General features: G+C 40.2%; 1 protein-coding gene across 1 annotated transcript in view; it reads left to right on the top strand.

Annotated features, from left to right (window-relative positions):
• Positions 1-21,820: 21,820 nt before the first annotated feature.
• Positions 21,821-22,563, top strand: part of NPTN (neuroplastin) — a 64,904-nt gene continuing 64,161 nt past the window's right edge. Inside the window, exon 1 of the mRNA XM_059912793.1 lies at positions 21,821-22,092. Within this exon, the coding sequence (XP_059768776.1) occupies positions 22,002-22,092 (91 nt within the window). The 5' untranslated portion in view covers positions 21,821-22,001. The remainder of the gene's footprint in view (positions 22,093-22,563) is intronic.

The raw sequence follows: 22,563 nt of genomic DNA on the forward strand, positions 1-22,563 counted from the left end.
ATGATATTTTAAGGTGCTGAAAGAAAAAAAAACTGCAAACATAATTCTATCATCTCCAGCAAAAATAATTCTATCATAATTCTATCTCTTCAAGATATGAAAGCAAAATAATGACATTTTTCAGATCAAAAAAATCCAAACCAAAACTGCAGCCAAGATAATGTACTATTGGAGAAAGGATAGTCAAATAAACCAACAAAATCAAATAGAGAGTCCACATATAGACCCACATATATACAGTCAAATGATTCTTTGATTAAAATGTCAAAGAAATTCAATGGAGAAAGGAAAATATCCTCAATTAATGGTGCTGGAAAAATTGAATATCCATTTGAGAAATAAAGGACCTCAACCCCTACCTCACACTATACACAAAAACCAATTTGAGAAGGATCACAGGCTGAAACATAAGAGCTAAAATAATAAAGCTATTAGAAGTACTAGGAGAATATTTTTGTGACCTCTGAGTCGGCAAAGATTTCTCAGGGAGGATTCACAAAGTATAAACCATAAAAAAAAGACTAATTAGTTGGACTTCATCAAAATTAAAAATTTCTATTCATCAGAAAACACCATCAAGAAAATAGGCAAGCCAGATTGAGAGTAATATTCACAACACATCTATCTGATGAAGGGCTTGTATCCACAATATATAAAAAACTCTTGCAACACGATGATAAAAATAAAAACAACAATAAAAAATTTTAAATGGGCAAAGAACTCAAACATTTCACAAAAGAAGATATACAAATGGTCAATACATAGATGAAAAAAAAAGGGGCTCAAAAGGTTAGTCATCATGGAAATGCTAATTAAAACAATTAGGCACCATTACAGTAAGGACAATAAGGACAATACATACCTGACATAGCGAGCAAAATGGAATAGATTTACAACAATTTACAATACTAAGTGTTGTATAAGATGTGGAGCAACTGGATCTCTCACATGTTGCTGGTGGAAGTATAAAATGAAACAATTACATTGGAAAACTGGTGGTTTCTTAAAAAGTTATATATGCAACTACACTATGACTCAACAATTCCACTCCTAGAGAAATAAAAACATATGTCCACAAAAAGCCTTGTGTAAGAATGTTCATAGCAGTTTTATTCATAATAGTCCCAAACTGGAAATAACCCAGATGCCCATCAAAAGGAGAATAAACAAAATGTGGTATAGTCATACAATGAAATACTACTAAGCAGTAAAAAGGAACACACTACCGATACAAGTGACAACATAGATGAATCTCTAAAATATTATCCTGATTGAAAGAAACCAGGCATATAAAAATACATTCTGCTATAATTCCATTCACATGAAATTCTAGAATAGGCAAAATTAACATAATTATAAAAAGTAGAATAGTAGTTGCTTCTGGAGAGGGGAGAGGTTGTAAAGGAGCACAAGGGGGCATTCTGAGGTGAAGCAAATGTCTGTGTCCACCAAAACTGATTAAATAGTTCTTTGAAGATCTATGATTTTCGTTGAATATAACTTACACCTCGAAAAACATCATGCTTAATGAAGGTATTAAAATTATGAACAAGCCAAGGATAAATAATATCCCCACCACTATTCAACCTTAGCATTATAATAATACAAATTAAAAAGTGAGGAAAGAGATTTAAGATTTGGAGAAGAAGAGAAGAAAATGTAATTATTTTCAAATGATAAATGTGATCATATGAATAGAAAACTCAAGAAAATATCAGATAATTTTTTAGATTAGTAAGCCCAGTTGCAATATTAACAAAATTTAAAAATCAATAGCCTTCCTCTACATCATTTATTAACAACCAGAAAATGTAATATAAACTCAGATACCATTCACAGTAGCAATAAAAAACTATATAATATATAGAAATTAACCTATCAAAGAATATACTAGAAAAGCTTTAAATATCTAATAAAAGACATAAATGAAGACCAGGATATATGGAAAGATATACCATGTTAAAGAATGGGAAATTTTAACATCACAAAGATGTAAATTATCCTTCAAGTTAACTGATACTTTTAGTAGAATTTCTATCAAAAATAATCTAGAAACTTTACAAATTGATTCTGAAATGTACAGGGAAGAATAGAAGATCACTGATCACTAAAAAAACTTCGAAGAAAAGCAAAGATTCTCCCTAATATATATTAACACATTCTACAAAACCATAATGCTAAAACTAGTGTAGAACTGGAGTTGAAACAAATAAATAGGTCAATGGAACAGAAACAGATGTTAATGAACTTGAAATATGATAAACATGGAATCAGAAATCAGTGGAAAAATAATGACTTTTATAGTTGATGATATTGAGAATATTGGCTCATTGTAAGGACTACAATAAAAGATCTCTACACCTTTTAAAAAGTGAACTCTTGGACTTCCCTGGTGGCGCAGTGGTTGAGAATCCACCTGCCAACGAAGGGGACATGGGTTCAAGCCCTGATCCAGGAAGATCCCACATGCCGCAGAGCAACTAAGCCCGTGCACCACAACTACTGAGCCTGCGCTATAGAGCCCATGAGCCACAACTACTGAGCCCGCATGCCACAGCTACTGAAGCCCATGTGCCTAGAGCCCGTGCTTAGCAACAAGAGAAGCCACCGCAATGAGAAGCCCATGCACTGCAACAAAGTGTAGCCCCCACTCGCCGCAACTAGAGGAAGCCCACACACCGCGACGAAGACCCAATGCAGCCATAAATAAATAAATAAATAAACAAATAAATAAATGTGAACTCTAGATATATATAAAATCTAAATGTGAAAAGTATAATATGGAGTTAACAGAAGAAAGTATATGATCACATCTTGTGACCTTGGGATGGGAAAGGATTTCTTAAACAAGACCCCCAACGCAGAAAATTTCATCTGGAAAAAATTGATGACTTGATCTACATCAACATAAAGGATTTCTGCTCAGTGAAGGACACCATAGACAAAGTTAACAGATCAGTGGCAGAGAGAAGATAATTTCAACACTGAAAACTGATGAGGGAGCAATACCTTCTAGACCCTACAAGGAACTCTAACAAGTAAAAAGAAAATGACAGGAGCCACAATAAAAATGGACAAAGTATGTGAGACTGGTAGTCATTAGTTCCATTCCCCCAATATCTCTGATTCTCCTCCTGGATATGTGGTAGGATTACACCTTCCTGTCTCCATGAAGTTAGAAGTGCCATATAACTTGCTTAGTCAGTGAAATTTCAGTGGAAGCGACAAGTGACACTTCTAAGCAGAAGCTTAAAGTTCTTAAATGGTTCTGCAGAAGCAGCGCCATTGTGCAGCTTACCACATTTTTTTCCCTTTGGTGTAGTGACAAGCAATGTTAGTGATGGTGGTGACTCCATTAGCCTGGGTTTCTGAGTGGCTCTGATAAGTGGAGACTCCTGCTGACTCGCAGTGACCCAGAAATACTCCTTTGTAGGTTTGAGCTGTTAAGATATCATGGTCATCTGTCACCCTAGCATAATTTAGTCTATCCTGACTGATAGAGAAGTGGAGTCCTACCAAACAATATTATCTAAAATTTGTGGCAGTGATTAGGAGCTGGTCATCAGGTGGTGAGAAAACTGTGAGCAGTTGTTGGAAGGACAGCAATTCATGTTATGTAGTGGCAAAATATTGGATAAAATTGCCACCTGCAATAACCCTAGGGGAGAAGAAGATAGTAGCGAGCATTAGTTTCTGTTGACTGCATTTGAAATAAGTTCAGAAAATAACTGGCACATTTCCAAGCAGGAATGGAAGGAAATTGAGAGGGACCAGAAAACTGGGGTCTTGCACAGTTGGAAGTGATAACTGCTTCTCGACCCTAACAAGTGAAAGGAAAAATGAGAAGGACTTGAAAGATCAAAGGCCAATTAAAATCTCAGCCTTTTTTCAAGGATCAAGTCAAGTTTGTGGCTATTTCATCCAGTGATAAAAACTTTTGAATGGATTAAGATGTCTCAAAGTGAGGGTCCAGCTGAAGGTGAGGTATTCAGTAATTCCTTTTAATTTGACAAAAGACATCTTGGGATAGAGTCTAAATGTGCAGCTCTTCCACAAAAGCTGAATACCTTACCTGCAACTAAGTGAAAGGGAAGGGGTGGGGAATAGGATGAGAAAGAAATGTAGCAAATCCAAGAAGTTCATTTAGAAAATAACTATGGATGAGCTCTGTCATATGGAACTGACTGGAATCAAATAAATAAGAAGACTAGTAAGTTTTTGAAGAGCATTATGTTGCCAAAGAAATTTTAAGTGTAAACTTTAAAAGTCTGTGACCCTTTGAGCTTTTAAAGGACTCTAGGGTCCCCAACCATCAATGGGCAGGAAATATGGTAATGCCTACATCAGATAAGGCCAAAGAGGATGATGGAGAGTAAACAATCTTCCAGAAAGTAGAGCCAGGGGTTGCAGAGGATAAAGGACAAGGTAGCTACTCCCAGGGAAGGAAATCAGGGTCAAAGCAAGGAATATATGCATCCCGGGATAGAAGGTGGGGATGACTGTATGGAATATACAGAAAACCAAAATATGTTACCCCAAAATATGACACTTTGGCATAAGGACTGTATTGAGCTGAAGTCAATTGAGAAGCAGCAAATACAAGAAAAGCTCCCTGCTCTCTTCCTATTTGCCTTAAAGCAGGACATAAATTTTCAAAGATGTCCCCCTTCCCTTCTCTACTAGAAAGGACAAAAGTTAATCACCAGAGGTAACTTTAGACCCTATCAGCCTGGAAACACCAGAGGAATCTACATAACAAATTTACTAACTAGCCTCTATCTACCATTAGTTCCCTATATATTTACCTTCCCACAGTTTGCCCATGGAAGCCTAAAAAAATATTTCCTTTGTCCTGTCATTTCTCTATGAACTTATTGTCCTTTGTTGAAGATGCTATATAAACCAGAGTTCTAAGCACCCTCCTTGAGTTACTCTTCCCTGAGTTTCTTCCAGGTATATATGAAATATTCATGTGAATAACCTTCTGTTTTTTTTCTCTTGTTAATCTGTCTTTTGTTATAGGGGCCCCAGCAGAGAACCTAGAAGAGTAAAAGGAAAAAATTTCCTTCCCCTACAATGTTTAGACAACTCCCTTAGGTAGGAAGTTGTCTTAATAAATAAATAAAATAAATAATAACATAAATAATAAATTAAAAAATAAATAAATAAAAATAATATTTATTTATTTTCCTCTTTTTTTTTGGCTGCATTGGGACTTAGTTGTGGCACACGGGACCTTTGTTGAGGCATGTGGGATATTTTTGTTAAGGCATGCGGTCTGCTTGGGTTTCTCTCTAGCTGTGGCCTGAGGGCTTTCTCTCTCTAGTTGTGGCATGCAGGCTTCAGGGTGCGTGGGCTCTGTAGTTGTGGCGCACAAGCTCAACAGTTGTGGTGCACGGGTTTAGTTGCCCTGCAGCATGTGGGATCTTAGTTTCCCTACCAGGGATCGAACCCGCATCCCCTGCATTGGAAGGCAGATTCTTTACCACTGGACCACCAGGGAAATCCTGGAGTGTATTTTTTTTATGAGGGGAAAAAAACCAACTGAATATTTATTGACTAGAAGGACAGATGATGGTTGTTCACCAAATATTTTCAGTTCTCCTCCTTCTGGACAGTAGGATTGTACTTTCCCATATTCTTGAAGTTAAATGTGGCCATGTAACTAGCTATGGCAATGAAATGTGAGTGGAAATGATTTGTGTCGTTTCTGGGTGGAAGCTCCAGAGCCAATGCATGATTCAGCATGTTGTTTTTTCCTCTGGGATAATGACTGGCAGTGTCCAAGATTATGGCTGCTTCATCATCCTGGGTCCCTGAATGGCTAAAGACTAGAGCTCCTCTGACAAGCCACTATGGACACGTAGCAAGAACAAAAGGTAAACATTTCTTTTTTTAAGGCAACAAAATTTTTTGGTTGTTAAAGTAGCATAATCTAGTATATCCCAACAGGCAATTTGCAGATGGGGAAATCCAAGTGGTTAACATGTAGCTAGGAAGAGATGCTCAGGAAATATAAATTAAAACAACAATGAAATACTACTTCATGTCCCTCAGATGGGCAAAAATTAGAAAGTAGAAAAACAGCAAGTGCTGAAATATATGGGGAAATAAGAATCCCTATGAAGTGTTTGTGGGAGTATAGAGTTGGAGGTAAGCTAGGTATCCAACATCAGAGAATAAATAAATAAATAAATGTAGTGGAGGATTATCATGGACTACCAGATTCCATTCTAAAGTATTAATTGTATATTTATAGAATATTGTGGATATATATTTAAAACACAGTGTTGACAGAAAAAAAGAAACAAATCTTTTAGTACCATTTATATAAGTTAAAAATACAAACATACATGAAGTAAAAATACATTCTTCCTATAAAGAAGAATAAGAGTTGAAATGGTGCATGAAGACCAAAACAAATAATAGTAATAGTAGTACCAATAATGATGATGATAATGACGATGGAGCATTGTAGACTGATGATAACTGATTACTGTGAACTGAGGATTAATTCAATCCAATGCCCAGAGGTCCACAAAAGCAAAGATCAATTAATGAAGATGACATGCAACTGATGGAGAAAGCACAGCAGAGCAAATTGCATTCTAAACAAATATAGCAGAGATTTGAAACATATATTAGAGATGCTTTTTCTCAAAGAGCTTCAAGGAGTTAACAGGGGCAGGGAGCACGAGTGGACCATGGATAACTAATTAAAGGTCTGCCCTGGAGGACTGAGCCAGTCATCATCTCCTCTATATATAGAGCAGCTGGCTGCAATGTTTGGCCCCAGGATAAAGCCATGATTACCACTCTAATCGAATTGGAAAATCTGCCTGAGGGGGACTCCCAGTCAGGTCTTGGGATCAGAGAATCAGGTTAGGTCAAAGACAATTCTTTAAATTCACAACATAAATGCAGGAAAAGAAGAAAGAAAATTTAAAATGCAGCCCACTCATGAGTAAAATAAAGCACTCACCTTTAAAGTCTTCCTTTTTTTAGCCACTGTATGAGCTTTTCTGACTGTTCCTGACCTAGAGCCTTTCATCAATCCTGCAATAAAGAAATCAGTCGTGGAAATGGAGCTTTAAGTATTAAGAGAATGAATATAAGCTATATATCAACCTAGTCTTGCATTACAAAATATAAATGGGCAATTAAGAATTATCAGACATTAGGAAAACCAACAGCATGGGAGAACCAAGATGAACAAATAGGACATTCAACCCTAGAGGAAACAAAGTTAATTCAGGAAACAGGACTTAAAAAATCTTAAGTGAATTAATGTTCCTGAAGATAATCAAGCAAACTGCATCTATAAAGTAAGAATATGCTGCTATGAAAAGGTAGCAATAGGAGAACAAAACAAATATTGACATTTATTAAAAAGGAGAAAAAATATTGGACAGGCATCCAACAGTGTTTTCCATATACAATTTTATTTTGTCTCTACGAAACAGAAACTGGCTTAAGCAATAAGGAAATGGAAAGTCCAGATGTAGGGGTTCCAGAATTAGTTGATTCATTAACTCTGTGACACCATCTGGAGCCCAGGTTCTTTCCATATCTGTCTTCTGTCATCTCTTAGCATTGGCTTCAGCCTCAAGCTGATAGCAAGATGGCTCCTACAATTTTAGGTGTAATATCTACATATGACAATGTCCAAAAGAAGAAAAAGGGCTGTGTTTCTTCCCTCTTACGAACAAGAAAACCTTTACCAGAAGCCCTTTGCTAATTTATCTTGTGTCTCATTACCCAGAATTGAGTCACATTTTGGAGCCAATCACTAGCAAAGTGAATGGGATTATCATTGTTGACCTAGACTGATTATCTCGGTGGCATGTGATTTGGGGCATCTACCAGTGTTCACTACAATACTTCCTATAGTGTTCACCAGGGTAGAGGAGTCTTACTAAGACCACATGGTGACAGATCTAGAAGCCAACCACTTCATATTAGAATAACAGATCAAGAGGATAGAATGTATTCCACAAGAAAAGTAGAATAGATTCCAAGCAAAAATGTTAGATAAGAAGCTGGAAGAGCTTAGTGCTATGGCCATATTTGTTTTCTCAACAAGTGAGGAAGGTAATTAGAAATTCTAGGAAAGAATCTGTATAAGAAAGCCATGGTCCAAATAGGAAGCAAAAGATAATCTATTTGACCTGGACTCTTTCAAGCATCTCAGGGTCATATCATTGATCTTGTAAAGAAGGAAATGTGAGTTGAACACACAGCACAGAACCGAGAGAAGGGAAACAAACATTGTGAGTTCTAAAATTGCCCCAGCTTACTGCCTTGAGGAAGTTTTCTGGGTGCAGGGAGGGAGAGCTCAACCAGAATTTGTATTGCTAAGTTGAGGAGACAGAGATTGGAATTTGAAGAGGCTGTCATGGCTATAGCATTTGTGGGGCACTATACTGAAAGGAGGAAGCTGTGCAAACAGAAAGCTCTAGAGATCAGCAGAAGGATCTAGTCTTTGGCTGAGTCTAATCTGCACATGATTGGGGTGAAACTCCAGGAGGTTGGGGAAAGAACCACTGGAAAGCAGTAGGCTGAATAGTTCCTGGAGCTCACACACAGCTGGGACTAGTTCTTGTTCCCACCAGCCAGAGTGAAAAGACTGTAATATGAGGGGCATACTCAGAAGGAGAACACCTTAATAAAAGGTTTAAATAAACCTGAGAAAACAGCTGCTCTTATGCTATGACAACACAGAAAAGCAAGCCTCGAAATGATCAAACTGATCCACAATAATTTAACTGCATGCCAAAACAAAGCCCAACACTCTTTAAAGAAATACAACAAAATGCAACGTACAACAAGTTACCATGTAAAACATGCAATGAAAATGACCGGGCATGCAAATTAGCAGGAAAACATGACACAAAGCCAGGAGAAAAATTGATCAGTGGAAAGAAACCCAGAAAAGACAGAGATGATGGAATTAACAGGCAAGGACCTTAAAATAGCTATTCTAAATCTTATAAATATGTTCAACATGGAAAGGAAAATATAAAAATAAAGAGACAAATGAAAAATATAAAAAGATCCAAATGAAACTTCTGGAGATGAAAAACACAATGATCTGAAATGAAATCTGACCAGGATTGGATTAAGAGCAGATTAAACACTGCAGAAAAAAAAAAGAGATCAGCAAATGTGATGAGAAAGCAACGAAAGCTATCCAAAATGAAGCATATAGAGAAAAGAAAAGACTGGGGGAAAAAATAAACAGAACCTAGTAATCCTATGAGACACTATAAGTGATCTAAAATAGGTATAATTTGAGCTGCACAGAGGAGAGGAACAGAAACTTATTAGAAGAAATAATGGCTTATTTTCCAAATTTGATGAAACTATAAACCTACAGATCCAAGAAGCTCAATGATCTCCAAGTATAAGAAACAAAGCCACAAACAGCAACACAGATTATAATTGAATTGCTGGAAAAAACAGTGATAAAGAGAAAATTTTAATAGCATCCAGAAACAAAAAGACACATTATGTTTAGAGGGAAAATAGCAAGAATTACAGATTTCTCATCAGAAACTATGCAAACTAGAACATATGCAATGACATCTTTCATTAATTGGAAAAAAAATCTGTCAATTTGGAATTTTGTACCTGACAAAAATACCTTCCAAAGGAGACAAACAAAAGCGTAGAAAATTCATCACCAGCAAACCAGCACTGTAACAAATGATAAAGAAATTTATTAGGCAGAAAGAAAATGATACCAGATGGAAATTTGGATTTATACATAAGAATGAAGATTTCTAGAAGTGGTAAATATGTGAGTATAAATATAATAAATACTTTTTCTTATTTTTAAACCTTTTAAAAATGTAATAGACTACTCAAACATAATATTTTTTTAAATATTTTCTTCATTCATTCTTTTTTTTTTAATTTATTTTATTTATTTTTTTATGGCTGTGTTGGATCTTCGTTTCTGTGCGAGGGCTTTCTCTAGTTGCGGCAAGTGGGGGCCACTCTTCATCACGGTGCGCGGGCCTCTCCTTACCACGGCCTCTCCCGTTGCAGAGCACAGGCTCCTGACGCGCAGGCTCAGTAACTGTGGCTCACGGGCCTAGCTGCTCCGTGGCATGTGGGATCCTCCCAGACCAGGGCTCGAACCCGTATCCCCTGCATTGGCAGGCAGATTCTCAACCACTGCGCCACCAGGGAAGCCCAAACATAATATTTTAAACTTCCATTTTACTTTCTTCTTGTGTTATTTTAGAAGTATGGTGTTCAATTTGCAATTATTTGGAGAATTTTCCAGATATCTTTCTCTCATTGATTTGTAGTATATTCCTTTGTGGTCAGAGAACATACTTTGTATGATTTCAATACTTTTAAATTTGTTGAGATGTGTTTTATAGCTATCATAGGCTATCTTAGTGAATGCTCCATGTGTACTTGGAAAGAATGCATATGCTGCTATTATTAGGTATAGTGTCCTACGAAAACCATTAGATCCAGTAGATGGATAGGGTTATGCAAGTCTTCTATATCCTTACAGATTTTTCTGTCTATTGTTCTATCAATCACTGAAAGAGAAGTGTTAAAATCTCTAGCCATAATTGTGGACTTTCACTTTTCAGTTTTATCAGATTTTGTTTCATGTATTATAAAGCTCTGTTTTCACGTACATACCATTTCAAATTATGTGCTCTTGGTGAATTGATCCCATTATCATTATGCAATGTTTCCATTATTCCCTGATAATATTTATTCTTCTGAAATCTATTTTGTCTGATATTAATATAGCCATTCTAGTTTTCCTTTAATCCATGTCTGCATTGTATACTTTTTCAATTCTTTTACTTTAAACCTATCTGTGTCTTTATATTTGAAGTGGCTTTCTTATGGACAGCATATAGTTGGGTCTTGTTTTTTGTTTTATCTGATCTGATAATCTCTGTCTTCTAATTGGAGTGCATAACCTATTTACCTTTAATATAACTGTTAATTTGATTGGGTTTTAATCTATCATATTACTATTTGTTTTATCTTTGACCCATTTTTTTTTGTTAATTTTCCCTCTTTCTTGACTTCTTTTGAATTGAGTATATTTTAAGATTCCATTTTATTTTCACTCTCGTTTATTAACTCTACCTCTTTGCTTTTAGTAGTTACTCTATGAAATCTTCAGTTGACCACATATTTCCTCCAAACAATATTATATCACTTCACGTATAAAGTGTAAGAACCTTAAATCAGTATACTCCTCATTCCCAACTCATGCCCTTTATACTATTGTTGTCATACATTTCACTTCTTCATAGGTAATAAACCCCGTAATACATTATTATTTTTGCTTTAAACAGTCAATTATGTCTTATTTATTTATTTATGGCTGTGTTGGTTCTTCATTGCTGTACGTGGGCTTTCTCTAGTTGCAGCAAGTGGGGTTACTCTTCATTGTGGTGCGCAGGCTTCTCATTGCGGTGGCTTGTCTTTCTTTGTTGTGGAGCACGGGCTCTAGGCACGCGGGCTTCCATAGTTGTGGCACATGGGCTCAGTAGCTGTGGCTCACGGGTTCTAGAGCACAGACTCCGTAGTTGTGGCACATGGGCTTAGTTGCTCTGCGGCATGTGGGATCTTCCCCGACCAGGGCTTGAACCCATGTCCCCTGCATTGGCAGACGGATTCTTAACCACCGCACCACCAGGGAAGTCCAATTACATTTTAAAGATAGTTAAAAATGAGAAAAAGTTTTTTTAAATCTTTACTCACATATTTATTATTTCCAAAGGACTTTCTCTATCTTATTTTAAGACTTGGGGAATACATTTATAGTAGTTGAGACGTGGTTTGGTAGAAGGCTAGACATATAGATCAATGGAACAGAATAGAATCCAGAAATAGACAACACATATATGGACAACTGATTCACTACAAAATTGCCAAGGTAATTCAATGGGGATAGAATAGTATTTTCAACAACTGGCATAAAAAAAAAAAGAAGAAATCTTGACCCTCATCTCCTACTATATACAAAAATTAACTCTGAATGGATCATAGACATAAATGCAAGAGCTAAAACTTAAAGCTTCCAGAACGAAACATAGGAGAAAATCTTTATGACTTTGGGTTAGGCAAAGATTTCTTAGATAGGGCACAAAAACAAACATTAAAAGAATAAGTTGATAAATGGATTTGATCAAAATTAAAACTTTTACTCTTTAAAAGGCACTATTGTGAAAATGAAAAGCAGGGCACAGAATGGAAGAAAATACTTGTAAAACATATATCTGATAAAGATTTATATTTAGAATATATAAAGAACTCTTACCACTCAATAATAAGACAACTCAATTAAAAATGGGCAAAAGGGGCTTCCCTGGTGGCGCAGTGGTTAAGAATCCGCCTGCCAATGCAGGGGGCATGGGTTCGAGCCCTGGTCCAGGAAGATCCCATGTGCCGCTGAGCAACTAAGCCTGTGAGCCACAACTACTGAGCATGTGCTCTACAGCCCGCGAGCCACAGCTACTGAGCTCGCGTGCCACAACTACTGAAGCCCACGTGCCTAGAGCCCGTGCTCTACAACAAGAGAAGCCACCGCAATGAGAAGCCTGCGCACTGCAAGGAAGAGTAACCCCGCTCGCCGCAACTAGAGAAAGCCCGCACACCGCAATGAAGACCCAAGGGAGCCAAAAATAAAAAATAAAAAATGGGTAAAAGATGTTAATAGACATTTCACCAAAAAAGATGTATGGGTTGTCAATAAGTACATAAGAAGATGTTCATTGTCATTAATCATGAAGGAAATGCAAATTAAAACCACATGGTTTATCACATACCTATTAGAATGACTAAAATGTAAAAGACTGACCTTGCCACGTGTTAGTGTGAAAGAACCAGAAGTTCCAAATGCCACAGGGAACGTAGTGGTATAACCAACTTTGGAAAGAAGTTTGGCAGTTTCTTAAAAGTTAATCACATGCCTACCATATGACCCAATCATTCCACACCTAGGCATTTACCCAAGAGAAATGAAAGCATATGTCCATACAAAGTCTTGCATGGAATGTTCATGCAGCTTTATTTGTAATAGGCATTACCTGGTAACAACCCAAAAGTTCATCAACAGGTGAATGGATAAACCAATTGTGATTTATCTATACAATGAAATACTATTCACAATAAAAAATGAAGTAGTGACACACAACAACATGGGTGAATCTCGAAATAATTATGTAGCTGTCAAAAAATAATACATATTATATGGTTCCATTTATATAAAACTCTAGAAGAAGCAAACTTACAGTGACAGAGAGGAGGTCAGTGGTTGCTAGGGGGCAGGTGAGGAGAGGTGGGAGGAGGGACTATAAAGGGGCACATGGAAACTTCCAGGGGTGACGAATGGTGGTGATGTCACCGGTGTATAAATATGTCAAAAGTTATCAAATTGTACACTTTAAATATGTGCAGTTTGTTGTCTGTTAATTACACCTTAATAAAACTGTCTACAACATTTACTGACACACTTCTTTGTGCCATTTATACTATGCCAGACATTGGGGAATAAAACAGTAAATAATGCCCCTCCTTGAGGAGCTCACAGTGGAAAGGTAACATCATTGTTTCTTGTTTATCAGCTTCATCCTCTCTCTGCAGACTGGTTTCTTGCACATGGCAGGACTTCTGGCCACTGACACCTCAAGTCTCATATCTCATAGTTTAGATCACTGAAGAGAGAGAGACTGACCTTCCTAAATTTTAATCCAAAAAATTTCCCAGGGCTTCTGAGTGGCCTGGCTGGAGTCTGGTGACATCTCTTGAACAAAACAGGGGAAAAGGGTCTCGCAAGAATAAAGTGGTCTGATTAGAGCCATGCGGATCAGAACATTTCTCAGGAGAAAGGGACAATATCAAGAAGACACCGCTGTTACAACTATAATTAATCATTAACATGGAAACACCAGAAATGAATTTCCCCACTCATTCCCAACGGTGGGAAGATCACCGACCTAGAAGCACCTTGGGCATTCTGATGCTAGCTACAGTGTTGCAGACTCTATCCCTTTTAAAATCAGAACCTATTAACCCTCTATATTTTTTAATAAATTTATTTATTTTATTATTTTTGGCTGCATTGGGTCTTTGTTGCTGCGTGCGGGCTTTCTCTAGTTGCGGCGAGCAGGGGCAACTCTTCGTTACGGTGCGCGGGCTTCTCATTGCAGTGGCGTCTCTTGTTGCGGAGCACGGGCTCTAGGCACACGGGCTTCAGTAGTTGTAGCACGTGGGCTCAGTAGTTGTGGCTCGCGGGCTCTAGAGCACAGGCTCAGTAGTTGTGGCACACGGGCTTAGTTGCTCCATGGCATGTGGGATCCTCCCGGACCAGGGCATGAACCTGTGTCCCCTGCATTGGTAGGCGGATTCTTAACCACTGCACCACCAGGGAAGCCCTAATAACCCTCTTTAAAACACTATGTAGGCTAATTGGGCTGATTTGGGCATAATTATTTTCCCATGGACCCTCAGGGATGAAAGTTATCACGTCAGGTCTTCCTCATCACTGTGTCAACTGATGGAGGAAATATTTCTTTGCCTTGCCTTGTGGAGGGACTGGTCTCAAAGTGTGGTCTCCAAACCAAGAGCATCAATCATCATCACCTGCGAGTTTGTTAGAAATGCAAATTGTCAGCGCCCCACCCCCGCTACTGACTCTGAGGGTGGGTGTGATGAGAAAACAGCTATTTTGAATTGTCATCTAAGCATTTTACAGTATAACAACTGTGCTCACACCCAGAGTCTGGACGTTTAGATAAGGACTTGAGTTTAGGATGCCCGCCACAAGTTCCCACTTTGCTTTTCCGAGGGCACCTTTTAAAATAATGTGGTACATATATACAATGGAATATTACTCAGCCATAAAGAGGAATGAAATTGGGTCATTTGTAGAGATGTGGATAGACCTAGAGACTGTCATACAGAGTGAAGTAAGTCAAAGAGAAAAACAAATATCGTATATTAAAGCATGTATGTGGAATCTAGAGAAATGGTATGGATGAACCGGTTTGCAAGGCAGAAACAGAGACACATGTAGAGAACAAACATATGGACACCAAGCAGGGAAAGTGGCAGGGGGGAGGTGGTGGTGGTGGAATGAATTGGGAGATTGGGACTGACATATATACACTAATATGTATAAAATAAATAACTAATAAGAAAAAAAATAACCACTTAGATTTGAGCCCAAGAAAAGTTGGCGACCTCTACCCCAATCACCTTATATGTAATAGGTGCTTGCTGCCGTGCTCTCTATCTCCTGCTCCCTTGTGACCTGAGATGGAGGACTGCCCTTCCTCCAGCTCATCGTGTCCCCCACACCCTGTTTCTGGAATTTGTGAGTATTAAACCTTGTAACTTTACTTCCTTTGCATCAGTATGTTGAAACTGTGCCTTCAATCAAAACTACCCGGGTAGTGGGAGCTCGGATGCTGAGGGAGCTGCCTGCCGCCCCTGTGTGGGTGGCTTGTGCCTCCTCAGTCATAGGTCATAATCTGCATTTCTTAATTTAATAAGCCAGCTACAGCCCCCCCAACACAGTAGGGCCCAGAAATCTGTGTTTTAACAGTCTTCTTTATCATTCGGCTGCATACTCAAAAATTTTTTTGATTGCATTTGAGCACCTGTTCTTAATTTTAGCTGCATATTGTAATCACCTGGGGAGTCTTAAAACTATACTGATGCTTGGGTCTCCCCTCCAGAGATTCTGAATTAATTGGTGGAGTCTAGGGATTGGGATTTTTTTTAAGTTCCCAGGTGACCTAATGTGCATCAAAGTTTGAGAAGCAGGGCATTACAGCACATTAGAGTGCATTACACTGCTACACATGCTGGGCCTCTCCACAGATCAATTAAGTCAAAATCTCTGAAGATGAGTCCTGGAGATATATATATACTATTATACAGCCCCAGAGATTTTATATACATATATATTATATACATAATTATATATAAATATGTACACATATATTTTATATGCATAAAATAAAGAGGGATACAGACCCTTATGTCTGTCTCAGTTGTGTCTATACTTGAGCAGGGATTAAAAGGCGGTTATATATTGATATTAGCCCCTAAAAGCCCACAAGCCTGACTCTAACACAAGCCTGACTTGGCTGTTAAGTTGCCCTGTCCTATCCCTGCACTGGCTGTCATAGTAGAGATGGTACCCAAAGCGCTTTCTGAAGAAATGATGCGCACCCCAAACTCCTGGCCAGGAGATGAGCCAGTCTTATACCAACCTCAGCAGACCTTGCCCCAGGAGATTGCTTCATCCTCAGATACGATTCATGCTGTTTGAAGAGGGTCATCTTAGGAGACTGTCTTCCTCAAGATGATGACAGCCACCCTCAGCATTTTCCCTTTGCAGTCCAAAGGACTTGGGTTCAAATTCTATTTGGTTTTATTACCTGCCAAGTGAGGGTCTTGAATAAGTCATTCTCCTTTCTGAGCCTCCATTATCTTGTTTATGAAATGGAGTTTTGGTGATCAAGTGAAATAATGAGATATCTAATGTGGAAACGCTTTGTAAGTTGTGAAAAGCTGTGAAATATAAGATTGTTATAATGAGGTTATTCTAGATGGGGAGACTGGATATGGAGATATGTTAAATTAACCCATCATACAAGGCTTGATAACAATTTTTAATGGTACAGAGAAAGGAAGCACTGAGGGCTGGTCATCTATCATTGGCAATTGCTAGAGTCTCATTGGGATGGTAGAGTGGAAGGAGCACTGGACTGAGAGTCAGGAGTCTCAGATTCTGGGTCCAGCTGTGTGACTCATTTATTCCCTCAGGAGCTATTCACTAAATACCTCCTGCATGCCAAATGCTGTGTTAGGCACTGGAGATTCAGTGGTGAACAAGTCGGTCATGGTTTCCTCCTCCTGGAGGTCTAGAAAAGGAGCCAGATGTGAGTCAGATAACCACATAAATAAAAGTAAAATCCCAACTGTGACAAGTGATATCAAAAAAAGGGAAATGGAGCAATGAGTGTATACAATAACAAGGCTTAATTGAGTTATGGAGCCCAGAAAAGTCTTCCTTGACAATGGGACGGTTTTGTTTTGCACATTTTTAATTGAGGTATAATTTCAATGAATTTTGACAAATGTACACCCAATGTTAACCATCACCCAGATCAAGACATAGAAAGTTTCCATAACTAGAAAATTCCCACATGACCCTTTCTAGTCAGTCTCCCAGGAAAACACTGAAACTGATCTGATTTCTATCAACATATATTAGTTTTGCATATTGTGAAAGTTTATATAAGTAGAATCATACAGTACATACTTTTCTGGGGGCGTCTCACTTCTTTCTCCCAGCATTATGCTTCTGAATTCATCCACATTATTGCATGTATCAGTAGTTTATTTTTTTTAATTGCTGAGTGGTACTCCATTGTATGAATATACCATAGTTTGTTTATCCATTCACCTGTTGATGAATATTTGGATTGTTTCCTGTTCTGGGTATTGTGAATAAAGTTGCTATGAACATTCCTGTATAAATTATTTTGTGGAAATATGTTTTCATTTCTCTTGGGCAGTGGGGATACAAGAGTAGAATTCCTGGTCACAGATTAGATACATATACTTTATGAGAAGCTGTCAAATAGTTCTCCAAAGTAGTTCTGCCATTTTTATACGCATACCAGCAGTGTAGGGGGTTGCAGTTGCTTTACATCCCCACCAACATTTGGTATTGTCAGGTTTTTTTTTTAATTATTGAATTGAATGTGTTCGTGAAGTGGTATCTCATTATGGTTTTAATTTTCATATTAAGGAGGGACAATTTGAAGGTGACATCTGAAGGATGAGAAGTAGACCAGGTAAAGAGGATGGGGGTTGAGCATTCAAGGCAAAGAGAACAGAATGTGCAAAGGCTCCAAGGTGAGAAGCAGCACAGCAATCACAAAGAGCAGGAAGGGAGTGGGGTGTAGGGTGAGGCTGGTAAGGGAAGTGGTGGGAAGCAACAAACCATTCACCTTCAAGGGATCATGTGGGTCTGGGCCACGCACACACCAGTGGCAACCAGAGTGAACTTAAAAAAAAAAAAAAAGGCCAGACCAAAAAACCAGTAATGTCCTGGACTGCATAAATCCCTAGGAATTTCATATTACTCTGGGAAGTAGAGAGGGAGGCTCATAATGACCAAAATTGAATTTCTTGTCATCTTGGCCGAAAGGTGCTCAGAATGGATTAAATTTGATTTAAAGAAGTGAAAGAAATGAGCATTTCTTGCATGTGACCATCACAATTGCAAATTCATGCTTACCTCATGTGAAAGAGTAGGGCTGCTGGGTGGTGTTGAGTTTTGAGGTTTGAGATTTGAGGTTTGAGACCATGAATTTAAAATGATGTCATTCAGCCTGTCTGTGTGATTTTTTTCTCAGGCAACATTCAGCTGCTCAGGTGCAGGGCATGAAACTTCATCTCAGAGTGTAGTGCTTAGCCAGGTTGTGGTTCCAGGAAAGTATATCAGAGATTGAGGTGGGTAAGGAAACGATTATAATGATGAACCTTGGACTCTAAACTGGACCAGAAAGGAAATGAGGAATGGACAATGAGAATTTGTGGGATTAATGGATTAGAGGTCTCAATGAGGTTGAAGAATCACAGCAAATGGGGTCCTAGTACATGGAACTGAAAGGATAGGAGGGTAAATGGACAGTGAGGTATTATATTTTCACATTCCTAAGATGGAGCCTTTTATGGGTGATTAAGGTGTTGAGAGTGTAACCTTGGAAAGGGTGGCTCAGTTGAGTAGGTTTTTGGAGATGAGAGACTAAGGTATTGACTACATCATCAACATGGATGCTGAACTCACCCATAGAGTTCAAGGATGGTGCTAAGAGTTGGAAGGAGCAGGGAAAAAAATTATGTTGGTGGGTCAGATGACAGCAAGCAAGATGGGCAGGGTGGTATATCTGCATGGAAAGAACTTCAAAGGAGCAGATCTTTGCAGAGGAGGGAGTAGGGAAACCATAAGGAAGTTCAAAGTCAACTCTATTAACACTACTATCATCTTCACTGGCATCCTTCCAAAGACAATGAACCACACCAAAACAAACAAATCAACCAACCAACCAACCCACCCACCCAGGAAAGCCTTTCAATTGGGAATGCTTTATTACAGGTCTTGCCACCAGGAGGCACTATCAATACTGGAAAGCCAGACCTCCAAGCAGTCCCTGGAGGCCAGGAAAATGTGTCTCAGCCTGACCACTGAGGACCCCTAAGGGCTCTTATGAGATATTACAAGGAGCTCAGCCATCCTCCCGCATAGCTGCACTTACCTGTAGAGAGATTTTTAAGTGCATGTAAACCTTAAAAAAGAGAAAAAATTTAAAGAAGTTACTGAGTTATTGGAGGTTTTGGTTTTCCCCTAAAAGGGCGTCTAAAAGTACAGCTACTAGCACATGGGATTTGAGGACATTTTCTTCTAGGCAAAAAGATTCCTCATAACTGCAGGTTTTGAGAGTTGATGGTAACATTGTACTTAAAATTTTCATCCTGAATCACTTTTTGTAAGAAGCATGACATAGTGGGAAGAGGACAGGGCTGGAGTTAAAGTTGCAGCAGCAGCAATAGTATTTATTATCATTATCATCAACATTTGAGTATCTACATGAAACAGAAACTCATCTAAACATTGTACAAAAATTTACTCATTTATTGCTCTGATAATCTTATGAGTTGAGTATGTACTATCATTAGCATCATTTGACAGATAAATAGGATCCAGAGAGACAGGTCACTTGTCCAAGCCACAGCTAGTAGATGGTGGTGGTAGTAGTGGGATGGAGTTGAATTTCATCTTTCCCCTAACCAGAATAGTACAAGTTATGCAGGAGAAAACACCTCTGAATCTCAGTAGCTTAAGTGAACAGACACTACCTATTGTACATGGGTTGGCTGGAGGCCTGGGCTTATTGTGCTAACTTGGGGACCCAGGCTGACATAAGCTTCATTTTGACACATGCCAGTGATCATGATCACTGATCACCATGCAGGGAAAAGAGTATGCTATGGTGTCTGCAACTGAAAGGAAATGCTTCTGCTTGAAAATGATGCATGTCACTTTTCACTGGCCTGGAGGAAGCAAGTCACATGCCACTCCCAACTTCAAGAGGACAAGGAAAGGCACTCCTGCCGTGAGCCTAGAAGGAGGCAAATCAAATTTTTTGGTATTAATGATTACCAAAACCATTCAGACCCTGGGTAATTTATGCCTCTCTCAGCCTCAGTTTCCCTACCCACTAAATGAGCACAATCATTTTGTAAGGATTCCTTGTTGTAAGGACTCCTAATCAAATGGGGATTTTGATGATGAGGCAGGATGGCTGCATCCGACTGAAGCTTCCATCAGCTGAAAATCTTGGTCCCACCACAGGCAGCCCTGCAGCCCTCCATCCAGAGCTGTCTGCAGACTGGCCTTTGTCCAAAGATACATGCCAACCTTTTTGTCACTCACACACCTGAAGTCTTGAAGGATATAGTTTCATTTCAATCAACAACATGCCATAGTTGTAGCTTGCTAGAAAGCTCAGTCTGGAACCATCAGCTATCTGGTTCATGTTGAAAGCTTGAGTCCACTTTGGCTTGAGAGTGTGAGGGTCATGGTGAATGCTCCTTCTTCTAGGTTCTTCAAGTTTTCTCTTCAAATTGAGTCAGGTCACCAGAACTGCTTACTTGATTCCTCTCAGTTTCACTCCACAGACACTCCCCAAGATGTCTGTTCTGAGTCAGGTATGAGCTAAGCCACAGAAATCCTTTGCCAACCAAGGATTGACAGCGCTCAGGGTAGTACCAAAAATACCCTGAAAAAGGGCATTTCCCAAACTTCCATGAAAACAGTTGTGACCACATTGCCAGAGCACTCGGCTGGCTCCTTTCCTATGGGTCGTTTTGCTATTTGAGGCCGTATTTGTCCTCTTCCTCCCTCCTCTGATAAACTAGGCTGTGAACTTCGTGAGAGTGGGGACCACTTTTTCATGCAGGTTTCACATCGGATGTGAAAACCTGGTACACAGTAGGTACTCAATGAATGTTCGCTGCACAAAAATGCTTCTGAAGATTCTTCATATAAGTTAATACAAGATTACTTCCTTGTAGAATTTAGTGCCTAAATTGTCTAACTAACAATTAGTCTAGTTGAAATTCAGGCCTGAGATTCTAAGTAGCTAAAATAAGGCCAAAATGGGGGAGGGGGAATAGAAGGGCGAGGAAAAGGAGGACGTTCCACGCTGAGGGAGCAGATGTAGAGGCAGTAAAGCACAAGGTAATACCAGGCACGGGGAGTGCATCATTTAGCCTAGAAGGTTAATACACGGGGTTAAAATGGGAGGCTGAAGCCAGATGCCAGTAGAGGGTCTAAGGTCAAAGTCCAGAAGGAAGAAACAGCAGGACTTTGATAGGGAACAATGAGAGGAAGGCTTAAAAGAGTCGGCGTTGCATTAAATTTTGCAGCCAAGAGCTCCAACAACTGAAAGGCAGGATGGGAGGAGAAGTGTATTCCCAAAGCTTCCTCTTATGTGCGCTCCCCGCATTCACAGAGGAATAAACAGACCGCAGACTTCTCCGTTCCCCAGGGCCGAGAAGAAGAGCTCCGCCTCTCCCCGTCACGTGGCCAGACGCTCCCCCGGCACGTGACCTATCTCGCGCTAGGCCAATCAACCTCTGCAGGGGCGGAAACGCGGAGTCCGAGGGGCAGGAGGATCGATTGAGACCGCCTCTTCTCGCGAGCCTTGACGCCGTTGCTCCTCAGCCGCCCACGGCCGGGAGCGAAGGTCTCGCGAGGCTTGGGCGCTGCGGCGGTAGGAGGAGGACGGGGAAGGACGGAGCTGAGCCACGGCTACCTCCCTCGCTCTCTCCCTCGCGCGCTCGCCCGCCCCCTCCCTCCCTCCCCTCCCTTCCCCGGCCCCGGCTCCGGCCTCGGCCCGTTCGCTGTTCGGTCTTCTGCAGGGAGAATGTCGGGCTCGTCGCTCCCCAGCGCCCTGGCCCTCTCGCTGTTGCTGGTCTCTGGCTCCCTCTTCCCAGGGCCAGGCGCCGCTCAGAACGGTAAGCGGGGCGCCGGGGGCGGGCCGGGCGGGGGCTGAGGGAAGCTGGCGGCCGGAGAGGGCCATTCGGGGTCCGAGGAGGTGGTGGAGCCAGGGGAGGGGGGCCGGCGGTCGGAGTGTGGGGGGCTGCGGGCCCGAGAGGAGCAGATGCCGGTCGGGAGTTCGAAGATGCGCGGGTGTGAGAACCGGAGGCGCCTATCCGAGAGGTGGGGGCGTCCGATAAGAGCCTGAGGTGTTGTTGACTTAGAGGCTCCACGTCGTGGGGCTTGTCGCTCCGAGTCGGGGAGGGGACCCCGAGGAAGCCGACGTGAGGAGCTGGCGTAGCGGGGGCGGCGAGGAGGGGGCGCAGCGTTTAAAGGCGGCACAAGACAGGCATTTGTGTTTAAGGTGACGGAGAGTGGTGTCAGGCTCCCCAAGAGAACACTGGGGTCCCTGGGGTCGTCCAGGGTTCTACTGGGGCCCCGTAAGACTG

This window comes from Balaenoptera ricei, chromosome 2 (assembly GCF_028023285.1).
Source record: "Balaenoptera ricei isolate mBalRic1 chromosome 2, mBalRic1.hap2, whole genome shotgun sequence".
NCBI lineage: Eukaryota > Metazoa > Chordata > Mammalia > Artiodactyla > Balaenopteridae > Balaenoptera > Balaenoptera ricei.